The sequence below is a fragment of the Ursus americanus genome, chromosome 36, assembly GCF_024610735.1.
Source record: "Ursus americanus isolate L20-20 chromosome 36, mUrsAme1.1.p, whole genome shotgun sequence".
Taxonomy (NCBI): Eukaryota; Metazoa; Chordata; class Mammalia; order Carnivora; family Ursidae; genus Ursus; species Ursus americanus.
The window spans coordinates 17002252-17021909 of record NC_142162.1 but is presented as its reverse complement, the minus strand read 5'-3'; the positions used below and the strand labels follow the sequence as shown (position 1 = coordinate 17021909).

The 19658-nt window shown below is 49.3% G+C and overlaps 1 protein-coding gene across 12 annotated transcripts in view; it reads right to left on the bottom strand.

The window, feature by feature from the left end:
• TLN2 (talin 2) overlaps nt 1–19658 on the bottom strand; it is a 408649-nt gene that overhangs the window by 42969 nt on the left and 346022 nt on the right. For 11 of the 12 annotated variants that reach the window (XM_087859255.1, XM_087859253.1, XM_087859254.1 and 8 more), the window contains 4 exons: nt 17494–17640; nt 13282–13383; nt 10743–10862; nt 3601–3747 (listed from right to left, as the gene is read on the bottom strand). In XM_087859255.1, the coding sequence (XP_087715381.1) occupies nt 3601–3747; nt 10743–10862; nt 13282–13383; nt 17494–17640 (516 nt within the window). The remainder of the gene's footprint in view (nt 1–3600; nt 3748–10742; nt 10863–13281; nt 13384–17493; nt 17641–19658) is intronic. The other variant, XM_087859261.1, reaches the window with a different exon arrangement.

Genomic DNA, 19658 nt, shown 5'->3' with positions numbered 1-19658 from the left:
TTAGGAGAACTGGCTGAACTTTTTTCTTTGTTTGAATGCATCGAATAAAAATTAAAAACAAAACAAAACCCAACCAACCAACTCAAAGAAAAACGGATCAGTTTTCTGGTGGGAGGGAGGGTGTCGATCGAACAGAGGTGGCTAAAGGCACAAACTTCCAGTTACAAAAAAAGTAAGTACTAGGGATATAGTGTACAACATGGTGACTACAATTATCTTTCATATGTATCGCACAGCAGTGTTAAGAGTAAATCTTAGGAGTTCTCATCACCAGGAACAAATCCATATATTTTGTATCTACGTGACATGATGGCTGCTCATCAAGCTTATTGTGGTAATCACTTCATGTATAACACATGACAGACACACCATCACGCTGTACACCCTAAACTTCTGTAGTACTGTGTATCAATTATACCTCAAACCAGGGGAAAAAGTAAACAAGAACAGTGAATCTTCTCTCTGGGACTCAATGCAGCTGATGGGTTAACAAAGGTTTTGGTGTCAACATCTCAGGCTGAATACCAGCATTATCATTTGCTGGCTAAACAACTTTGGGCAACTGCTTGACCTTAGTTTCCTCATCTGGAAACTGGAGAAATTATTTCTTGCCTATCAGGGTTGTTGGGAGGAATAAGGGGGGATGTGTATGTATTGTGTGGTTTGCACATAGTAAGTGATCAGTAGGAAACAGATAATTTTAATAGGGTTACATTTCTGGGACCAGAGAGAAATTCAGGTTCCTGTGAAATGTGTGGCCATTTCTGTCCCCTCTGATCAAGTTTTCTGTAGAACAGCCTTCTGCTAACACTCGTCATTCCTGCCCTTGGCTGCCTCTGGATTGGAAATTCTTCAGGGTGGACCCCATAGTGGCTAGAGCCCAGCACGTACCTGCATGTCACCTCTCTACTCCAACACTCCCTTGAGCTATCATCTGCCACTAAATAATTCCAGTGACCCAAGAGTCCAGCAAGTTGGCTCTGTTCACTCTGGTGACTTCCAAGCCAGAAACCCTTCGCTGCCACCTGCCACCCTCACCTCCTCTAGAACACCTCCACTGTTCCTAGAGACACTTTCCTAGGACACAAAGCGAACTCCACCACACCCTGGAGTACAATTCTCCCCTGCTGTCAACGGAAGATGAGCTCCTTGCACAACCAGTTCAACTTCTCTGGCCTCCCCCCACATTCTTGCCACATCAGTCAGCCCTTCACTTCCCCAAACATCCCTTGCCTCTTCCACGCTGGGTCTGCTCCCTGCCTGCAATGCCCCCTCCCTGTTCTTCAGCCACCAACCTGCTCATCCTGCAAAAGCCAGCTCAAAGTCCCCACTGTCCTCATCCCGAGACACAGCTGTGCCTCCTGAGGATTCCACAGCATGCTCTCCCTGCCCTCAGGACAGCCCATTTAGCACAGGTTAAAACGGCACGCATCTGGTTAGTGACTGCAGGCTCTGAGTCTGGGGACCGTCGGGAGCTGTCCTATTAACCTCTGTGCACACACCCACCACCTTGACTATGGCTGACCCAAAGAAGAGTCTGAAAGTATTCTGTGAATGCACTGTTTAAAAACACACTGACCAGGATCCAGGATTGAGGACTTACAGCATCAACGAGGGGCAGAGTTTATATGCTCTCTTCCATGCTGCTCAGATCCTAGCAGAGGTGGTGGACACAGCCTAGCAGGCAGGGCACGGGGCCCTCTTCCTGAGCACCCGCCCTGTCCCAAGACTAGCCCACAAGGACTGGTTTCTCTTCCTCATTTGCCTGACCCTCCTTCCTGAAGTTAAATGCTACTATGTCTCACCAGCAAAAGTCAGAATGGCACAGAGCTGGCCTGGGAATGAAGTATCCAGTTTCTGGAAAGAACTCCTGGAGGACAGGTGACAAAGGCCAAAACAAGGAATCACAAGTCTGGCAGGGATGTTCTCAGCCAGACTGAAAAAAAGAAGAGTCCCAGAAACAGTGTCCCGCCTACTACAAAAGGCGCGCACGTCAGCAGTTTACTGAGCGGCTACAAGTCCCTAGGGGATGAGGACACAAAGGTGAGCAAGTCAAGGGGCTCAGGGCTGGTGGGAAGTTACAGACACAACCAAGCCGCGTAAGAAAGACACACCAGGTAGAGAGGGCAGGGCAGGAACATGGAGCAAGAAAACACCGAAAAGGCTCGTTTAGTCTGAACAGCCGATTCCCTGCCTTCGAGCCTCCTCCAGGTGTCCTAAGTCAGGGACCCTGTGCTGGGAGAAGCAGGAAGACGGAGAACAGCTCAGAGAGATCAAGTTGCTTGGCCCCACCAGCCACCATCATGCAGCTTGGACCCCCACCTCCCTTCCTTCGGGTACCAGTTCCCAGGTCTCCGCTGGGAGACCTTGGCTACAGTAACTTCAACAAGGACGGGCTTTGAAAGGAGGGCGAACGCCTTCCTCCAGCTGAGAGACTGGTTTCCTCATCCTGTGGCATCCAAGAAGGCCTGGGCAGGCCTGTGGGCTGCAGGAGGCGGCCAGACGTGGCTCAGCCTCGGCCAGGTACAGTGCAGCCTCCACAGCGGCAGCTCCAGGTGAGGGGTCCACCAACTGCCCAAGTCCTGTTGCCCGCTTCTGAACAGGACAGACCTCTCTGTCCTGGGGACCCGAGGGAGGGGAGGGAAAAGCCAGCCAAGCATTGATGCTTCAGCCCGCACTGTGCATGGCCTGCAAGACAGCTATCCTGAAAAGGGACTCGGAGAAATAAGCAAGGCCGGAGATGAGTATACTGTGGGGGGTGTAAGGGAGCCCTGGGAATGAAGGGACGAGAGAACGGGCTTTGTCCAGCAGGGAACCCTGTGGGAGAAGAGTGCAGGCGACGGTTTACAGAGAGCAGCAGCCAGGAGGTAGGACACGGTGAACCGTGTGTCTGGCCCTGTGCCAAGCACTTTTACACACACCACCGCATCTCATTTTCACAACCCTAAGGCCCGGTGTTGTATTTCCCTGTGCTCATTCTACAGATGAGGGCATTGAGGCTGAGAAGGGGGGAGTCACTCTGCTGAGACCCCAGAGCCCCACGAACTTCACTCCGTAAGGGACTCTCTCCACTAACAGCCACTGTTAGAGATGGAGCACCCCCAGCGGGCTCCTGGGCTCGCAATCACAGCGCCGGGCCACTTCTGGCGGGGTGCTCAGCGCTTCCCCACTTCATGGTCTCTTCCGGGAGGAAAGAGGTTACACGAAGAGAGCTTTGCGCCCTTCCCAGTCCCCAGCACCTGGGAGCCTTCCTGAGAAGGAAGCCCAGGGGACGAGTGTCTAAAGGGGTTGCAGGGTGGGGCTCCGGGTGCTCATGTGACTTTGATAGTTTGTCTGGTCTGTCTGCAGAAAAGCCCATCTACGGTGTACCACAGGGGCTCTGACTTTCAAGGGACAGCCCCTCTCAATTTCTCAGGGCTACGAATCACCCCAGACCCGATAGGCCCCATCCCCGGGGAATCCCTGCGTGAGGGAGAAGACGACCAGACCTGACTGGATGGTCTCTGGCTTAGCCTCCCACGTACGTCTCTGGTCACGGTGGGCCACCGAGGGCCCGTGCGGGGTACTGTGGCTGTGTCTGGCCCCAGGGCTGCTCCTTACCTTCTCTGTGACTGCACGGGCACACTCGATGAGCTCCCTCTTGGTGTAGCTGTCAGTGGGGCACACCTGGAGGGCCCCCGCCTTCTGCACCAGGAAGATGCAGCCGTGGCCCAGGTCCTGCACACGAGTGCGAATCTGGAAGCCGATCTGTGGAGGCAAGCCCGGGGTGGGGAAGGAGAGGCATGATGGATTCTGCCATTGAGTGCTCCCCTATGTGGAAAATTTCTTCTACGTCCTATGGGAGCCTGGCTAGGAAAATTCCACTGCTGTTAGGAGTCTGTGTTTGGTGGAGTATGGAATTTGGTTGATTTTACTTCCCTTTTTAGAGCCTGTAAAATGCCCACAGTCCCCAGGAAGCAAGCCTGTGTCTCATCATCCTAGCCTAATGCCTTTCTGATACTTGTTACCTTTTCTGGTGTATTGTTTACTTGCATTCCGAGCCACCTAACAAAAAGGTTAGTTAGAACAACTCTGGGGGGGGGGGTAATTATTATTCATTCAAGCATTTATTGAGCTCCTACTGTGTGTCAGGGCCTCTCCTGAGCAGGGATTGCATTTACTTTCATTTATTCTGCACGGCAGCCCTAGAGAGTAATTAGAAGTTCAAAATATATAGCTTTGGTAAGAAGCATAAAGCATTCAGGTTCTTGCAAAATTGCTATGTTTACAAGCAGAACACCCCCTTCCTCAGCTGTGTCCCATGGTGAGAGCCACCATGCTGGGCCCGGGCTTCCTTTCTATCAGGCCAGGCTGTGGTTTCCTTAAAAAGGTACATTTTTAGAGCTAACGGCTCAGCAGGCACGCATTCTTTTAATGACCCCTGAGTAGTGTGATTATAAAAAGGTGTTTTGCCTAAAAGAACCCAAATGAGCTCCATGATAGAGAGGCTGCTAGCTGTCTCTTTAAGGCGTAATAAATTCCACCTCCCAAAGTTTGCATTCCTCTGGCTGTTTCACATCAATTTTCATTTTGGTCTGATCAATACAGCCGCCATAAATAATCTGCCCTCCAGCCCAGGTAGGCAACTAAAAGCAAAACACCTTAAGCTTTAATTAATAAGTGTTATTTCCAAGACTCCACAACAGCAAGAAGTTGTGGTTTCTCCTAGCATTGACCAAGAACAGCTACTAAGATCTCGGGTATCGAGTAAAAGATGGGAGATCTGGACCACTGGGGTGCTATCTTCCAGCATCGTCCTATTCAAGGCAGGGGGGATTGGGGTGGTGAAGGGGGCTGTAAATGTTAACTCTATTACTGAAACACACGCTTTTAGGGAAAAAGGTAATTCCCTTATCCCCTTAAGGCCCAAAGGATATTTAAAATTCATTTAATAGGGGCGCCTGGGTGGCTCAGTCGGTTAAGCGTCTGCCTTTGGCTCAGGTCATGATCTCAGAGTCCTGGGATTGAGCCCTGTGTCAGGTTCCCTGCTCCGCAGGGAAGCCTGCTTCTCCCTCTCCCTCTGCCTGCTGCTCCCCCTACTTGTGCTGTCAAATAAATAAAATCTTAAAAAAAAAAAAATCTATTTAATAGAACATTCTCCTGATCCAGAAAGTGGAGCTTTGGCTCTTTTGCGGTGCTGCCAGTTTCACAATCAGGGAGGGCTGCTTGTGGACCATCTCCAGATGGAAGACAACATCAGGGTCATACAAGCTGGCAGCTCCCAGACAGGTCCGCCACTGAGGAGGGGAGAGGCGCTCCAGTTCAGCCACCCAGCGGAAACCCCCGAACTGTAGCTGTTTGCTGGGACGTCTGCTGGTTTACATACAAGGCCCGGATGAAGCGGGGGGGTGCTCCAGGAAAGCTGAGAACTCAGCCTGGCTCTTGAGGCTTTTCTGATCTGTGTACTTTAACCCGACACGCTCGAGGGTCAGAGCTAATCCACAGGCCAGAGCTCTGTGACCACAGGTCTCTCAAAGACAGGCACGGCTGAGAGAGCCAGGCAGGGGGCAAATGCGGGAAGCAGCAGAATTTCAAAATTAAACTGACCTTACTAGCTCAACCTCCTCGTTGACAGATGAAGAGACTGTGCAGGCTCAGAGAAGTGATGTGATTGTCCCAAGATCCCACAGCCAGTATCTGGCAAAGCCAGAGGAGAACCCAAGTCGCTCATCCCAGCACAGCGCTCTACCCATCAGATCAGTGCTTACTAACTTCGTTTTTCCCCACTCTGCATCGGTACCGCACCCTGCCCCAGCGCCGAATCTCTCCTGGAAACTCAACATGTAGAAGTGATACAATGTGTTATTTGTATACCCTTCCTTTAGGAGTTAAAATTCATGTCCTTGACTCAGTAAGAAGTCAACAATGAGACGAAGTTAATCAAAGTTTAAAAGTCGGATTCGAAGACTGACCCGTTTCTGTATTTTGCTTGGGCTGCAGTGTTACGTGTGTACAGGTTTTCCTGCAGCCCCCAAACCCTAGCAGGGAGAAGCTGCATCAGCCTGAGGTCTGCAGAAAACCACCCAGCAGCCCACGGTAGGTGCCGGGGCCTCCAATGGGTCACTATGTGGCCCGGACCGGAGTTTACTCAAAAACACACACGGTTTTTCCTAAGAGTTTAGAAAACAGTTCAATTATGTTTAAAAAGTGAGCCTTGACTCAATCGTGCAGAACTTCCAAAGCGCCTCCCTGGGTCAGGGCTCTGAAGAGTAAGGTGGGAAACCCCTGTGCTAGGAAGGACCAGGCTCGGAAAGAACCTTCTCTATGTCCCACTTCTGCTCCCTGCTCGGAACCATGCCTGAGCTTCCTGTTCACACAATGCAGGGCACTGGGGTGAGCACAGGCCTCTTAAATCTCTCCCAAATGGCCCTGGAGGTGTAAGGGAGAAGGGACCTGCTCCCACACTGTCTCAAGCCTGAAACCATGACACAGCCTCAGCGACACTCTCATGCTCCCTCAGCCCCCTCCAGAGAGGCCCTGCTATGAAAAACACCCCCACGTCCTGATGCTCGGCCCCCTCCTTGGAGGGGACACCATGCATGCAGCAAAGGATCCTGTAATCGCACTGTGGAGCCGGGACAGGGGTCATTAGGGAGGAGATTCTAGGTAGGAAGCACCGACAGACTAGCACCAGAAAGCAAAGGGATAAGCCTGAGATTAGGTAACAGTTGTACAAAGCCCTTCGGGTTCTCGGCCATCCCAGGGCTTGGTCCTGGCGACAGGTCTGTGCCAGGTCACACGATTACCTTCTTGGTGCCCAGAGGCCTCCTTGAGGTTTGGCCACGCAATCCTCCTATATGCTTGGCTGCGCAGTCCTATTTGGACAGCAGGCAGGAGGATAAGTATCATGAAGGACATGTTGAAATAGGCTTCACTTATTTTCACAGGCTAAGAGGGCTGAAAGCAACAAGAACGGGAGGGATCTCAGCATGCCAGCCCCATGCCTGCCCTCAGTCCTTCACCCACGTGGGCAGCACAGGTAGCAGAAAGGCCCACGGGGTCTGCTTCTGGCCCAGCCTTCCTGGCCACCAAACTCCCCGGGTGAGCCCGCTAACGTCCCGGGCTTTTGTTCCCTCACCTGTGAAACGGGACAGAACCTGCCATACTACCCAGGGCTGGTGGACCAAATGAAAAAGGTATGTGTGAACACATCTCAGAGTAGAAAGTGGCACGTGAATGCTGTGACAAGAGGTAGCTTGGTGAGGGGGAAACAGCAAAGGCTGTGATGCCCTGGGTTTGAATCCTGACTTTGCCATGTTTACTTATTTACTTACTTGAAACTTCACTTTCCAAAAAGTTATTTCCAGTGGCTTCCGCACTGACTCTTGTAGCTGTGTGCTCTTGGGCAATCTAACTAAGCTCCCTGAGTTTGCTAACCTGTGAAATGGGAAGAACCAAGGGTTGTGCAGTTGTGAAGGTACCCGGGACAGCCCCCAACATGGATCTGATCCATGGTGTGGACTTGCTGAACAGCTCGCATGTTATTCTTTTCCATAGGTCCGTGGGGCAGCTAGGCCAGGCACTTAAAGGGGACAACAAAAGCAAGAGACTCTACTGCCAATTTCCAGAACATTCTGTACTGCTGGAGGAACATCGGAAGAGGGAATGCATTTTTAAGATTGTATTGAAAAAGATAAGGGCTTTAAAAATGCTAACTTCTCAAAGTAACACTAAATTTCTCAGCAAATCTGACCAGCCCCCAGGGTGATCTGAGTTACCACCAACCAGTGTATATTATAAAGGAATGTTGCTCAGACATTCAACTTGGGGTTTTAAATTGGCAACTGCAGTAAAGCATGACTCGAACGTCAAGAAAAACCCTCAATTCCCTTCTTGCCCAAATGGGCATCGTCTCCTGGTTTTATGTCCTGGGGGAAACTGGAAGTCTGGCCTTTATGAAGTTTTGGATCAAATTTCAGTTGGAGGCGGTCTCAGAAACACTGATCATCTTCTTTACTGCCTTAAACTAAACAAAACATACACATTTTTCTCAGGCTTTTAAAACAATTGTATCTGAAACCAGGTCAAATATCATTTGCCTGGGAGAGCTTGTGAACACTAAACAGGCAAGAGCGGATGTTTGCTGACAGGCTTTACAGTTTCTCCTTAAAAAGAAAAAAAAAAAAACATAGAAGGGAAAGAATCATGAGTGCAGAACAGAAACAGGACATCACTTTCCACCTACAGAAAGTGTGTCTCGGAGCGGAAAGTTTTAGAGAATTCTAGTGTGGACACCATCTCATGTTTGGGAAGAGGCTGTGGGTTCTTGCCGCAGGCTTGCGACCAATGTTCCTGCCAGCTTTGAAGACACGCAGTATTACAAGTGGTCATGGCAGAGTTCCCTCCGAGACAAAGCTGTACTCACTAGATCTCCCCCCCCCCAAGCATTTATATTTAGCACTGGTGGCTCACAGGATCTACAATTTCCTTCTTTTTAAAAGAGAACAGTGATCTTTGTGAAGTTGCCTGAGGGTTTTGACTTTGCCGAAGCAAGTTTTCACAGTGGCGTTAAGAGGAGTTTGAGTTTTCCACGGAAAAAGCAGCAGATAAAGCTCCTGCTTAGTGTTCAGAGGGCAGAGCTAGGGCTTCTCCTGTGATTGTCACATTCTGCAAAAGACCAAAACGCTGACTCGGCACGGCAGCCTGCGGGACGATAGCGAGCGAGCGGCTTCCTCCTCGCCCTGGATAGACATACTTGCACATGCTGTGATGTGGGGCCCTCTTGGAGAGAAAACTAATTCCACAGTCTTGAAATTAAAAAAAACCAAAAAGCCAAAAAAACAACCTACATTGCTTTAGGGATCTCCCCAACCTTCTCAGTTTTCCCCTAAATATCTGTCTGGCAAATGCACACAAAGAATTTTCCTTAGCAAGGCACTGGTAATTGTATATTCTCCCTGCCCCTTTTTGCTCCAGGTCACACTGCTCTTGTGTCTGGAATGTAAAATACAACTTAAGACGCAATGGCGTAAAGGGAGAACCTTAATGAAAACGTCAGCTGCTACAAACGCAGGGCCAGGGACTCAAGTAATTTCGCGTGGGGTTTTCAGCCATACCTTTCCTTTCCTGGCTGCTCTGGCATTATTTTGTATTTTGCTTCACAGTCTGGGTTGTGGGAAGAAAATCTGCCTGTTTCACATGTGGGCTGGGGAGCTCCGAAGAACTCAGATGTGGGAAGGTCTCCCCAGATCATGGGTTCTCCACTCAGTAACTCAGGCCAGTCAACATCTGAACCAACCACATGGATTTAGATTCCATTTGTAAAGATTTCTGGACACAGAGATCCAAACCCTCTCCACAGCCTCTTTGTTTTTTAGTCCCGCAAAGCCTAACACTTCTTCCTGTTGTCCAGATTGCTCCTTCCTGTAACATAAGTTCCCTTAGGCTTGTTCAGGAAATTCAACATTTACACAGAATCCTGATTGGGCCCGGGGCGGGGGGGTTCCTTATGATTTTGCTTCCTGGGTAGTGACTTCACAGAGTCATTACAAACAGAACTATTCATGCTGCAGCCTAAATATTCAACCGTCCTAAAATCTCAAAGTGCAGGCAGTTAGAGACCCACGTCATCCCATGCTAGATATATATGTATGCAAGTGCATACATATGAGACTCCTGTTTACATGCATTGTTATATGTTAGCAAGGGATTCTGTTTTGGGTCATTTCTGCATCATCTCCGGGAGTCTTTGTGAAGACATGCTTAGAATGGACTCCTGGCAGACAGCACAAAGTGGCCTGGGGACACGGACTGTCACTGCAAGGAGAAGGGAAGATCAGTCACAGCCACCCACCCCGACACCCCGCTTCATTTAGGAATATCATAAACAGGATTTGTGCTGAATACACGGCCTGCTGAATGTCACAGAAGGTAGTTACCTTCATCTTCCCAGCGTCCCTGCAATCTATTTCACTAGTCTTTATTCCAGATGGAGCTCTGTGTCTCTAAGGAGCCACGCGGTAGCTGGGCACGGGGCACCTTCCATGTGCTAACGATCGGGCATGGGCCGCTCCAGCCGGCCCACTTGCTTCCCAGGGGACCACTTCATTACTCAGGCCTATCAGACTGGGCTCTTAGAAAGTGGCCTCTGGGACCAAACTTTTGCCAAATTTGCCAATTTTTACCCCTACAAATATGGGTACAGGCCTTCTAAAGCAAAGTCTGTGTTTGGCGACAAAGGGAAGTGAGTTTAGGGAAGGCAGGCAGGTAATGAAGAGGAGCCCACAGGAGATGGGGGGGGCAGTTCCACCATAGTTGGGCAGGACTTTGTGTCACAGAAGTAGGCTACCCAGCCCTTTCTCAGACGGGGCCAAATAAATCCCATACTTGGCTCTTCCAATACTGCTGTGAGCCTTTGGAAAACAGGAAAATCACTGAGGAGGATGTGCTAAGCAAGAGGAAGATGCCAGGGTGTGTTCTCCTCTGGGAGTCAGGCGACCTGGCCGGACACTCTCAACAGAGGGCGTGTGCCTGAAAGCCCACCTCCCAGGGGGGACCCAGCTCTCCGCCTGCTGGCCTCAGAAAGGACAGTGAGCTCTGAGCACAGCCTGGGGCTACCGGATCTGAACTGGGGGGCTGGCAGGAGAGCAGTGGGAACTTATCAGGCCGGAATCTTCTAGGGGAGAGCTAAGCTATCAAGAACTCCCCGGGAGTGGGTACCAGTGTGCATGTGCTTCTTAAGACAGGGGCTTATGGTGGCAGACCTCCTCTGGCTCCGCCGTGGCTGCTGCCATCTGGCCCTGGAGAGCCAGGTGCCCATAGTCACTGGTCATTTGTGAAGCCAGTCCTCCCAACTCCTCCGGGTTAGTAACCGACTTAGTCATCTGGAAAAAGAAAACAAGCAAGACACAAACACACACACACATACACACACACACACACACACACAGAAAAAAGCATGAGAACCATGTGTTAATACCACTGGAAGCCAAAGGGTTTCATTCACTTTTAAGCTCTGGACTTGCATTTGGGGTTGGAGAGGGCAATTCAAGCAACGCCCATGCTGCGACGTGCACAACAGGCCAGCAGGTCCTGGCGGGGCCAGCGGGCGCCACGCGAGGCTCAGCAGGGCAGGCCCTCACGATCCACTCTGGGAGGTGAGCGCGGCAGTCCCAGCCCACCTGGCCCCACGGGTCACCATGAGACTTCCCCTGGGAACGCAGGGGACACGAGCCCCAAGCAGTGCCCATCCCTGGTCACATGCTGCTGCAGAGAGCTGAGCTGGTCTCTGGGAACATAGAAGCAGGTCCCACCCTGACAAGAGGGCATGAGGATAGGGCTGTTAGGGAAGTCATGACTGAGAAGTGATGGGTGAGCCCAATGTCTGGGGCGAAGATATTCAAAGAGAATACAGCTTTAAAATCAATTTGTGCCAAAGGATGACAAGGGTTCAGCTACAAATTTGGTTAGGAGTCCCCTGTAGCCTAAACGGTTGAGCTCTGCCTTTTCTTTATCAGGGTATCTTCCACCTGCTTCATAGAAAAACTTACCTAAATTTATCCTACCTAGCTAACACACTAGTTTCTAGATTTTCTTTTTCCTCCAACAAAATGCCTCTTAGTGCTCCAAACAGCAGTTTTAACTGCTGCCCAGAAAGGTGTCCTTGTCCCTCCTGAATAAGAGGCTTCCCTCCTGCTGCACCTCTTCTCTCTCTCGGTGGCATTAGAAGACCCTGGCTTTAAAGGGCTTAAAAAAAAATGCTTTAAATGGCTCCATATCCACAGAGGCTGGACAGGAATGTGTAGTCACCTAAGGCATGTTTACCAGGAAATGTCAGGCTTTCAGGTGTAGGCGTGGGTTCCCAAGGAACACATACTGAACCCCGAGAGAGAGGGAGGCTGGACCTAGAGCTGTTTCATTTGAGCCCTGCCACGTGGAACACAGCAATTCTGGGGCAACCTGACATGGTGAAGTGGGACCCTTGCTAACTTAGGGCCCAGGCCAGCTAACCTAGGAGCAACCGTGCAGCCCCCGGCCAGGCCCCTGAAGAGCATGGGCATCAAGGCTTAAGATGGGCCTGCTGAGAACTAGCCCAGGAGATGTCCCAGAAACACGAGGAGGCCACTCCAAATACTTTCATCTCCTGCTGCACTGTGCTCCCTGCTCAGAGGACTTGGCAGTGCAGGGCTGCCTGACCTGACCTCTGACCTGCCGGAGACCCCCGAGCAGAACCAGCTCTGGCCTGACTCCAGCTCTTTTACTCCGACGTGGGCACAGCTCCCATTCTCCTTCCCGGCCCGAATCCTTTTAAGCAACAATGAATCTGGCACAATTGTGGAGTTTCTAAGAAGGAGTAGTAGCAACCAGGGAAGCCTTTGTGGTCCAAGCCCAACCTCTAGTGGACAGAGGACTACATGACAGCATCATGCGCCGGCCGGTGGGGTAGGAACCACGCCTCGGCTCAGTCTGGTCCCTCCAGCTGGGAGGCCACTGCGTCTCCCTACTCAGCCTCACGTGGCAGCAGCAGAGGCATCCTCCCAAATTTTATTCCGTGACATCTGAGCCTTCGAAGGTTAAGAGGAACTTTCTTACTATGTACTCCTATCTATTCTTTGAGGACACCATTTGTCATCTTTTGTACAATTTTTTAACCTATCAGGATAGCATTCTCTGTCTCTCGATGCCATTTTTATCTAAAGATGCATATAATACACTTCCGATGGCAATACATTTTAGGGGGAAAAAAAAAGAAGAAAGAAAAAAAGTTGAAAATTACCCCCAAAGGTTACATGCCTTTTGTTGTCAAGGAAACTGTCTTTATATAACCATGCTGTTTCATTTTGCCTCAAAGACTGGCATATCTTACTTAGTCCAAGGACTGTAACTTGATTCCATTGGACAATCTCTATTCCACTCCACATGTCTTCTCTTGTACTGTAACTTTATAAAAACACCTCAAGTCCTTTGTGAGGTGAATAGGTTTTTTTTTTTCCCCTTCCTCTTACCTCCAACTTCCTTCTCATTTTCTCTCCCTCCTTTGCTCCCCTGTCCTCATGCCCAAGTCTCAATGATCTGTAATTACCTCTTGCAGTTTTTCCATGAAATGAGAGCTCCAGCAGACGGGGGTGTCTAGACCACAGGCCACCAGAGAGACCACAGATAAAGGACGGAGCTGGGGCCCAGAAGGAACCAGAAACACGGGATAGTCTCTGTCCGACACAGACCCCGATGTGAAGACTCAGTGGTGGTAGTGGTGGACACCAGCCCAACTGACAGTGGGTGGGGCAGCTCTTTTCCTCTTACCATTTCCTGAGCTGTCACCGCAATGGCTTTGGAATATTTAACCACAGTCGTCTGATAGTCGACAAATGTTCCCTTTGGTTCTGGAGGAGTGCCTTCATCCAGCTACAGCAGAGAGAAAAAGAACCCACATGTCAGGAGAGGACAGTTGAAGTGTGGGCTGTATTGATTAGAATCGGGAACTTTGAAAAATGGTGATGCCCACAGAATTTCTTTGGTTGAGAGTCAACAGCATCCCCCAGCTTTGGTGATAAGGACTTTAACAGAGATGCAAAGACGGCACTCGGGGTACACAGGCCTCGTCTGAGAGGAGAGGGAGGGCATTCCAGAGGTACGACATTTCTGCCAAGTCTTACAAGGGACATCCGCAACATACAAAAAGGGAGGGAAGGGGTTCCAACAAGTGGATTAGAGTTCAAGCACATGGCGGTGGGCATGAGCCAGACACTTCTAGGGAAGCCCAGAATGGCAGAAGACGAGCCGGGAGAGGAGGCAGAATGTAAATCGTGAAGGCCTTCCCCAGGAATGGTTTATACCCTGGAACCCTTGCTTCTGATCCAAGTTGGGGACGACAAGTGATTGGAAGCAGTAGGAATAGTTTGTTGCTCATCAGACCCTGAGAGCAATAGGAATTGAGAGATGGGAGAGATCACTGTGGAGGGCAGAGCTGGAGCAAGTGGGACAGTGGCTCCGTCCCTCGAAGGGTTGGGGGCATATTGGTTCAGAAGACTTGTATTTGAGATCTGGTTCCATGGTTTACGAATGGGTCAAAAGCTGGTTGCTTAAATTCTGAGTCTCAGGTCCTTCACTGGAAACTTCCTAGCATCAGAAGATTGTAGTACACATCAACTGAGATCATACCTGGCCAAGAGCTATGTGAAGGAAGAGGAGATGACGACCAGGATGATGAAGATGATGATAATGTCAATGATGACTGTGATGAAGAAAAAAGCAATCCATGTTCACCATCATCATCATCATTACTGCTACCATTGATTGCTCGATGGTATTTCACGCGAAGAGACAAAATAAGGAGAAATGAATACAGGAAGAGTGAGGATAGTGAAGAGAAGAGGGGGCTGCTGAGAGCAGTGGGAATGAAGCTGAGCTGTCTGATGAAGAACCTTGATATCATGAGGAGTATGGTGGGATCTGGAGTACACAATGACATATTTGAGAAGAGCTTCCTGGCAGTTCTCTGTCAGACAGTTTGCAGTCGGGGCAGAGACTAGGGGCCAAGAGGGCACTTAGGAGATGTTAGATGGAGTCTTCAATAAGAGCTCCATGTCGCAAGCAGGCGCTAACTACAATATGAGCCCAAGGAACGTCTCACTGCAGCCTCTGCGTGATGTGGCCGCACAGTTCAGGAATGTAATGTCCACCAACGCCTCGACACAGACTCCAGGCTAGATTTTTCTAGGTTTCTTCATCAGGGATATAGCTGCTGCCAATTATCTCCATCACACTACGGGGGTCCTGCTGGTCAAATGAGGACTGAATTGTAGGCTCATTAACTCAGTGCAAACTGACTGGGCTTCTTCTAAGTGTCCAGCAATGTGCAGGGAGACTTCACATGAGCCGTGGCCTAACTGCAAACACACCAGGAACTGGAGCTGAAGGGCAGCTTAGAACACAACCTGCCAGTCTGAAGACAATGAGAAAGGGAAGAACAAACTGGTCAATTTTTTTGGATTTCAAATTTATTTAGTTCAAAGAACTTTCCTTTGTTCTGAGATTATAGCTTTCCTACTTTTTTTGAGGGGGATGTTAACATGACCTTTCTTAGATGAAATAGTAGTGATGCAGACAGCAGGGTTTTTGTTTCTTTAACCTCCTCCCCTGGTCAGAAAGAAGAAAAAACCATCATAACCACCAACACCAAACAGTCCAAACAAAAAAGCAAACAAAGAAAAGGTAGTGGGTCACAAAATCCCCAAGACTGAGAACCACTAACCCCAGTGAATAGGGAAACCAAGGTTCAGAGAACTGGAGTGATGTGTCCAACGTCACCCAGAAACCTGATTACTTCATATTAACCTATCAATTCCCAAACCTTCTGGTGCTTAGAGAATTCCAGGAAGAACCTTCACAGCAGAAGCACCGGAAGTGGCACAAATTCCATCCAAGTTAGACTCAGCTTTGGGTACGCTCCTTTTTTCTGCCAGTCACTCCATGCCTTTGAGAATTTCAGACAACGATGCTAACAGTATATCAATGTAACCAAATAACCGAAACTCAGGAAATGCCCTATTTCTAACACTTTACCACTTAGGGTCTCAAAGGCCCTGGGATATCATTTAATACAAAGTGCACAGCAATGGGTAGGCTGGGGTAGGCTGAACAGAGGGAGAATGGGAAAGAGGCCCTGGGTAGAACCTTGGGTGTCAGGTCTGGGTGGACAGGAGTTTAGGGGTACCAACAAAACCCCCACCGTGTACTCTGCAGAATGGAGGAAAGAATCCATTTGTTCCTGGCCTCTGTGGCTCTTGTCATTAGCAATTCCTAATTTTTGCTACCAGGTTACGCCAGACTTCTTTCCCAGCCCTTCCAAAAGAGTCAAGAGCATCCTGGGCTGAGTGAGAGAGCAGCTGTCACACCACTGACATCAGCAGACAAGAGCTGCTTTCTTTACTGAAAATCCGTCTTGCAATACAAGGCTCAGCGGCTATCAAAAAAAGACTTCAAGAGCCTGACTTCCACGTTCCGGAGATTTATGGAACTGTTCCCTATCGCTAGAGTCATTTGGAAAAATACCTTCTCCTAGGAAGAAAACGGTTATCGTTTGATTCTCTAATTTGTATTGAGAAACCTTGAGCTCCATTATTTAATATCCTTGGTAGAAACATGGCTTACTTTCGAAGCTCTGGTACTCTGATGTCCAGAAAAACCAAACACACCCATTGAGACTTCCCCAAAGGCTTTAGAAAGAGGGGGAATTTCACTCATTTTCTGCCAAACTGTCCATATTTGAGGCACGAGGAGCCCACGGCAGAAATTACCGGAGTGACCCAACAAGGCACGTCTGGGGTGTCTAAAGGAGTCCCGGCACCCCCGCCCGGCTTGTGACTCTCTCAATCTGATAATGACTGCGTAATGAATGTTTAAGGGGAATCATCCTAATTATAGTTTCAGGCTGTCACCTCTTTATGGAGATACGAACCAACCAATCTTCTCTAAATTAGCAATTAAAGACCACTTATTATCCTGAAAAACCATAATAATGTATTCACAATCTGACAATGGACATTTCAAAACACGGACGAAATCTAAAATTCTTGGCTGTGCTATCACAGAATGAAAATCAGATGTTGATGAACAATTGTTAATTTAATGACAGTCAAACTGACATGACTAGCGAAGGGTTCCTTGAGGACAGAGCAGGAGATAGTCTCCAGTCACACTTCTCTACTGATCCAACCCAACCAAGGGTCACTAGAGGAGAAACGACTGTCCTGTTATCTTCTACGCCCGTTGCCTGCAAGAGCTCACTATGGGCTTTCACACATACCATGTAGGTAGTTTCTGCATCTGGCTACCAAAACCATGGGGGAGATTTAAAAAATCCAGATTCCTGGGGAGCCTGGGAAGCTCAGTCAGTTAAGTGTCTGCTTTCAGCTCAGTGGTGAGTCTGCGTCTCCCTCTCCCTCTGCCTGCTGCCCCCCCACCGCCGCTTGTGCTCTGTCAAATAAATAAATAAAATCTTAAAAAAAAAATCCAGATATTCCTTGGCCTAATTCCACAGAGATTTCAGTTGATCAGGACTGGGGTAGGGCCTAGGAATGTGCTCCCCAAGATTCCAAAGGAGCCATTCCAAAGACCAGCCCTTGGGAATCCCTTCATTATTTCACTTTGGAGTTTGTTCCCCACAATAACTCGAGGAGGGAAACAGGGAGGTAAATACCTACTTCCATTTGATAAGTGAAGGAACCAATGATACCTTCTCCCCTGTGTAAAACTGGAAGACAGGGTGAGAGTGGCTTCCAAAAGTAATGAATGAATAATCAAGAATGAGTAACAAGTTGAACAGAGGACAGATGTATGTACATTGATCAAAACCCTCAGAAAAAGAGTCACTGGCCACTGGTCACTGGGTCCCTGGTATTCACTTTGACTGACTGCTCCTTAGAGAAAAGCACCTGGGGACCATGTCTGAGGGAAACTGAGAAGGAACTGGGGTCAAGGGGTTAAGGTGAGCATCTGGGCGCCCAGGCCTACCTTGCTCATGGCCTCTGCAATGGCGTCGACCATGCCTCCCACCAGCCCCACTTCACTGGCGGCTTCATTCAGTGTCACCATTATGTCATCAACAGCCTCCTTCATGAGCTGGGCGGCCTCCGTGATAGCATCGTGGGTGTGCTGGGCCTGAGGGGGGAAAGCGGAAAGGGGACTGTGAGGGGTTTCCATAAGCACAGGAAAATGGTGCTCGGTCTCCTCGGAAAATCACTTCACTTCTTTTAGGTATAACTTTAAAGAAGCACAACACAAAACTATATCCCCATTACGGAGCACAACAGTGATTCTGAATTTTTCCTTTTCTTCTGTTGGTACGTTTGTTTGCAAAATCACCACAAATCAGAAAGAGAAGTAGAAAAAGATGTCTTTTTACATCAAAAGGAAAAATAAAATTGCAATATCAAACAGTGTCTTATGACAGGACTAGTTTTATGTTAGTCTGTTCAGGATGGGAGAAAGAGAATGTCATTGATTCCCAAAGACACAAGCTTACAGGTTCAGTTAAAAAAAAAAAAACGAAACAAACCTAATATAAAGGGAAAAACATGTTCATGACAACAGCACTTCTCCTCAAAGCTGTCGAACACTCTAGAATTCCCTTCCTGCAAATAAGGTTGGATTATGGAAACGTAGGGACATAGAGGAGAAATACATCCGCAGAAAGAGGAACAGCCTTTGCAATTATGTCACAGATTACACTGCCATGAGGGTGGAGGGACGAGTGAGCAAAGTTCTTCAGGGACAGACGTTCTGCAGGCAAAGTCTCGAGCGCTCACAAGCTTCCTTTGACTGTAACTCGGAGGCGCTCCAACACCTGCTGGAGTCTCACGTGCATGTCAAGCACAGAGGAGGTGCCGGGTAAATGAATGAGTGACCAGGTGAAACAATGGTAGGGCCAGGCTCCCCGAAAAACACCTCCAGTGGTAGCAAGATGCAGGAGGAGGAGCCAAAGTCCTGCCATCAGAAAAACAGGGTTCTAGCTCTGGTTCTACCTCTTATTAGCTAAGTGGGGTCCTGGGTGTGGCTTCCTCAGCACAGTGGGAATGACTGTAACAATGCTACAGAGTAGAATTCAACGAGATGATATGGATGCATGCGCCATGTATTTACAATAAGAGCAGTCTAGGCGCACCTGACTGGCTCAGTCGGTTAAGTGTCTGTCTGCCTTCAGCTCAGGTCATGATCCCAGGGTCCTGGGATTGAGCCCCACATCCAGCTCCCTGCGCAGCAGGGAGTCTGCTTCTCCCTCTGCCCCTCCCCCTGTCCATGCGCTCTCTCTCTTTCAAATAAATGAAATCTTAAAGAAAATAAAGAATAGGCTAGTCGTAGATGCCTGAGCCTAGGGAAGCTTGGTCTAGGGTCAGGTAGTCAGCATCAGATCGTGCTTCTCCGGGCACCAGGGGCCCCCCATGCAGTGGCCACAGCTGCCCTGATGCGCCTCAGGGGAGACGACCCTTCCCAAGGCCCAAGAAATTGCACCTTCCCTCCGGTGGATGAGACGGTAAGGAGGCCAGCGAGGGAAGGTCAATGTAACTTTTATGACTGGCTATCTGGAAGAGAAGAATTAGAAGAGGAGGCTGTGGGAGCTGCAGAAACTGTGTGTGTGGAACCGAAAGCCGCGGCACACAAGAGGAGGTCTTCCAAAATGACACATGACGAGAAGTGAAGTATGCGGATCATGGCTGGTGACCTCGAGGCAACTGTGTCGGGATGCAAACGCTGATTGATCATTACGACTAAAATGAACTCACAAGTTAACAGTGACAAATAGCCTTGAGGAAGGAAGATCCTTGACTCTTTTTCCACCTTGGACGGGGAGTCGCTTTCTGGACTTCTTCCCTCCACCCCCTTCCCTGGCAGCCTCCTCAGGGCTCCACCTTCTCCCCCTCGGCCTGCAGCAGCTGGTTCTATCATGTTCTCCTCCTCCTTCACCCTTTGTCCCATGCAAATCCTAGCCCTCTTTCAAGGCCCAGCCTAAATACCATCTCCTCCAGCAGCCCTCCTTGGATGGCTCTGTCCTCATGCTCTCATTGGCTTTCCTTTGGATTCCTGCAGACCTGAGGAGCGACTCTGGAGTCAGAGAGTCATTGAGAGGTGAAGGCCTCAGAGAAAAGGATCTGGGGAAAGTGAGGCTCAATACTGGAACA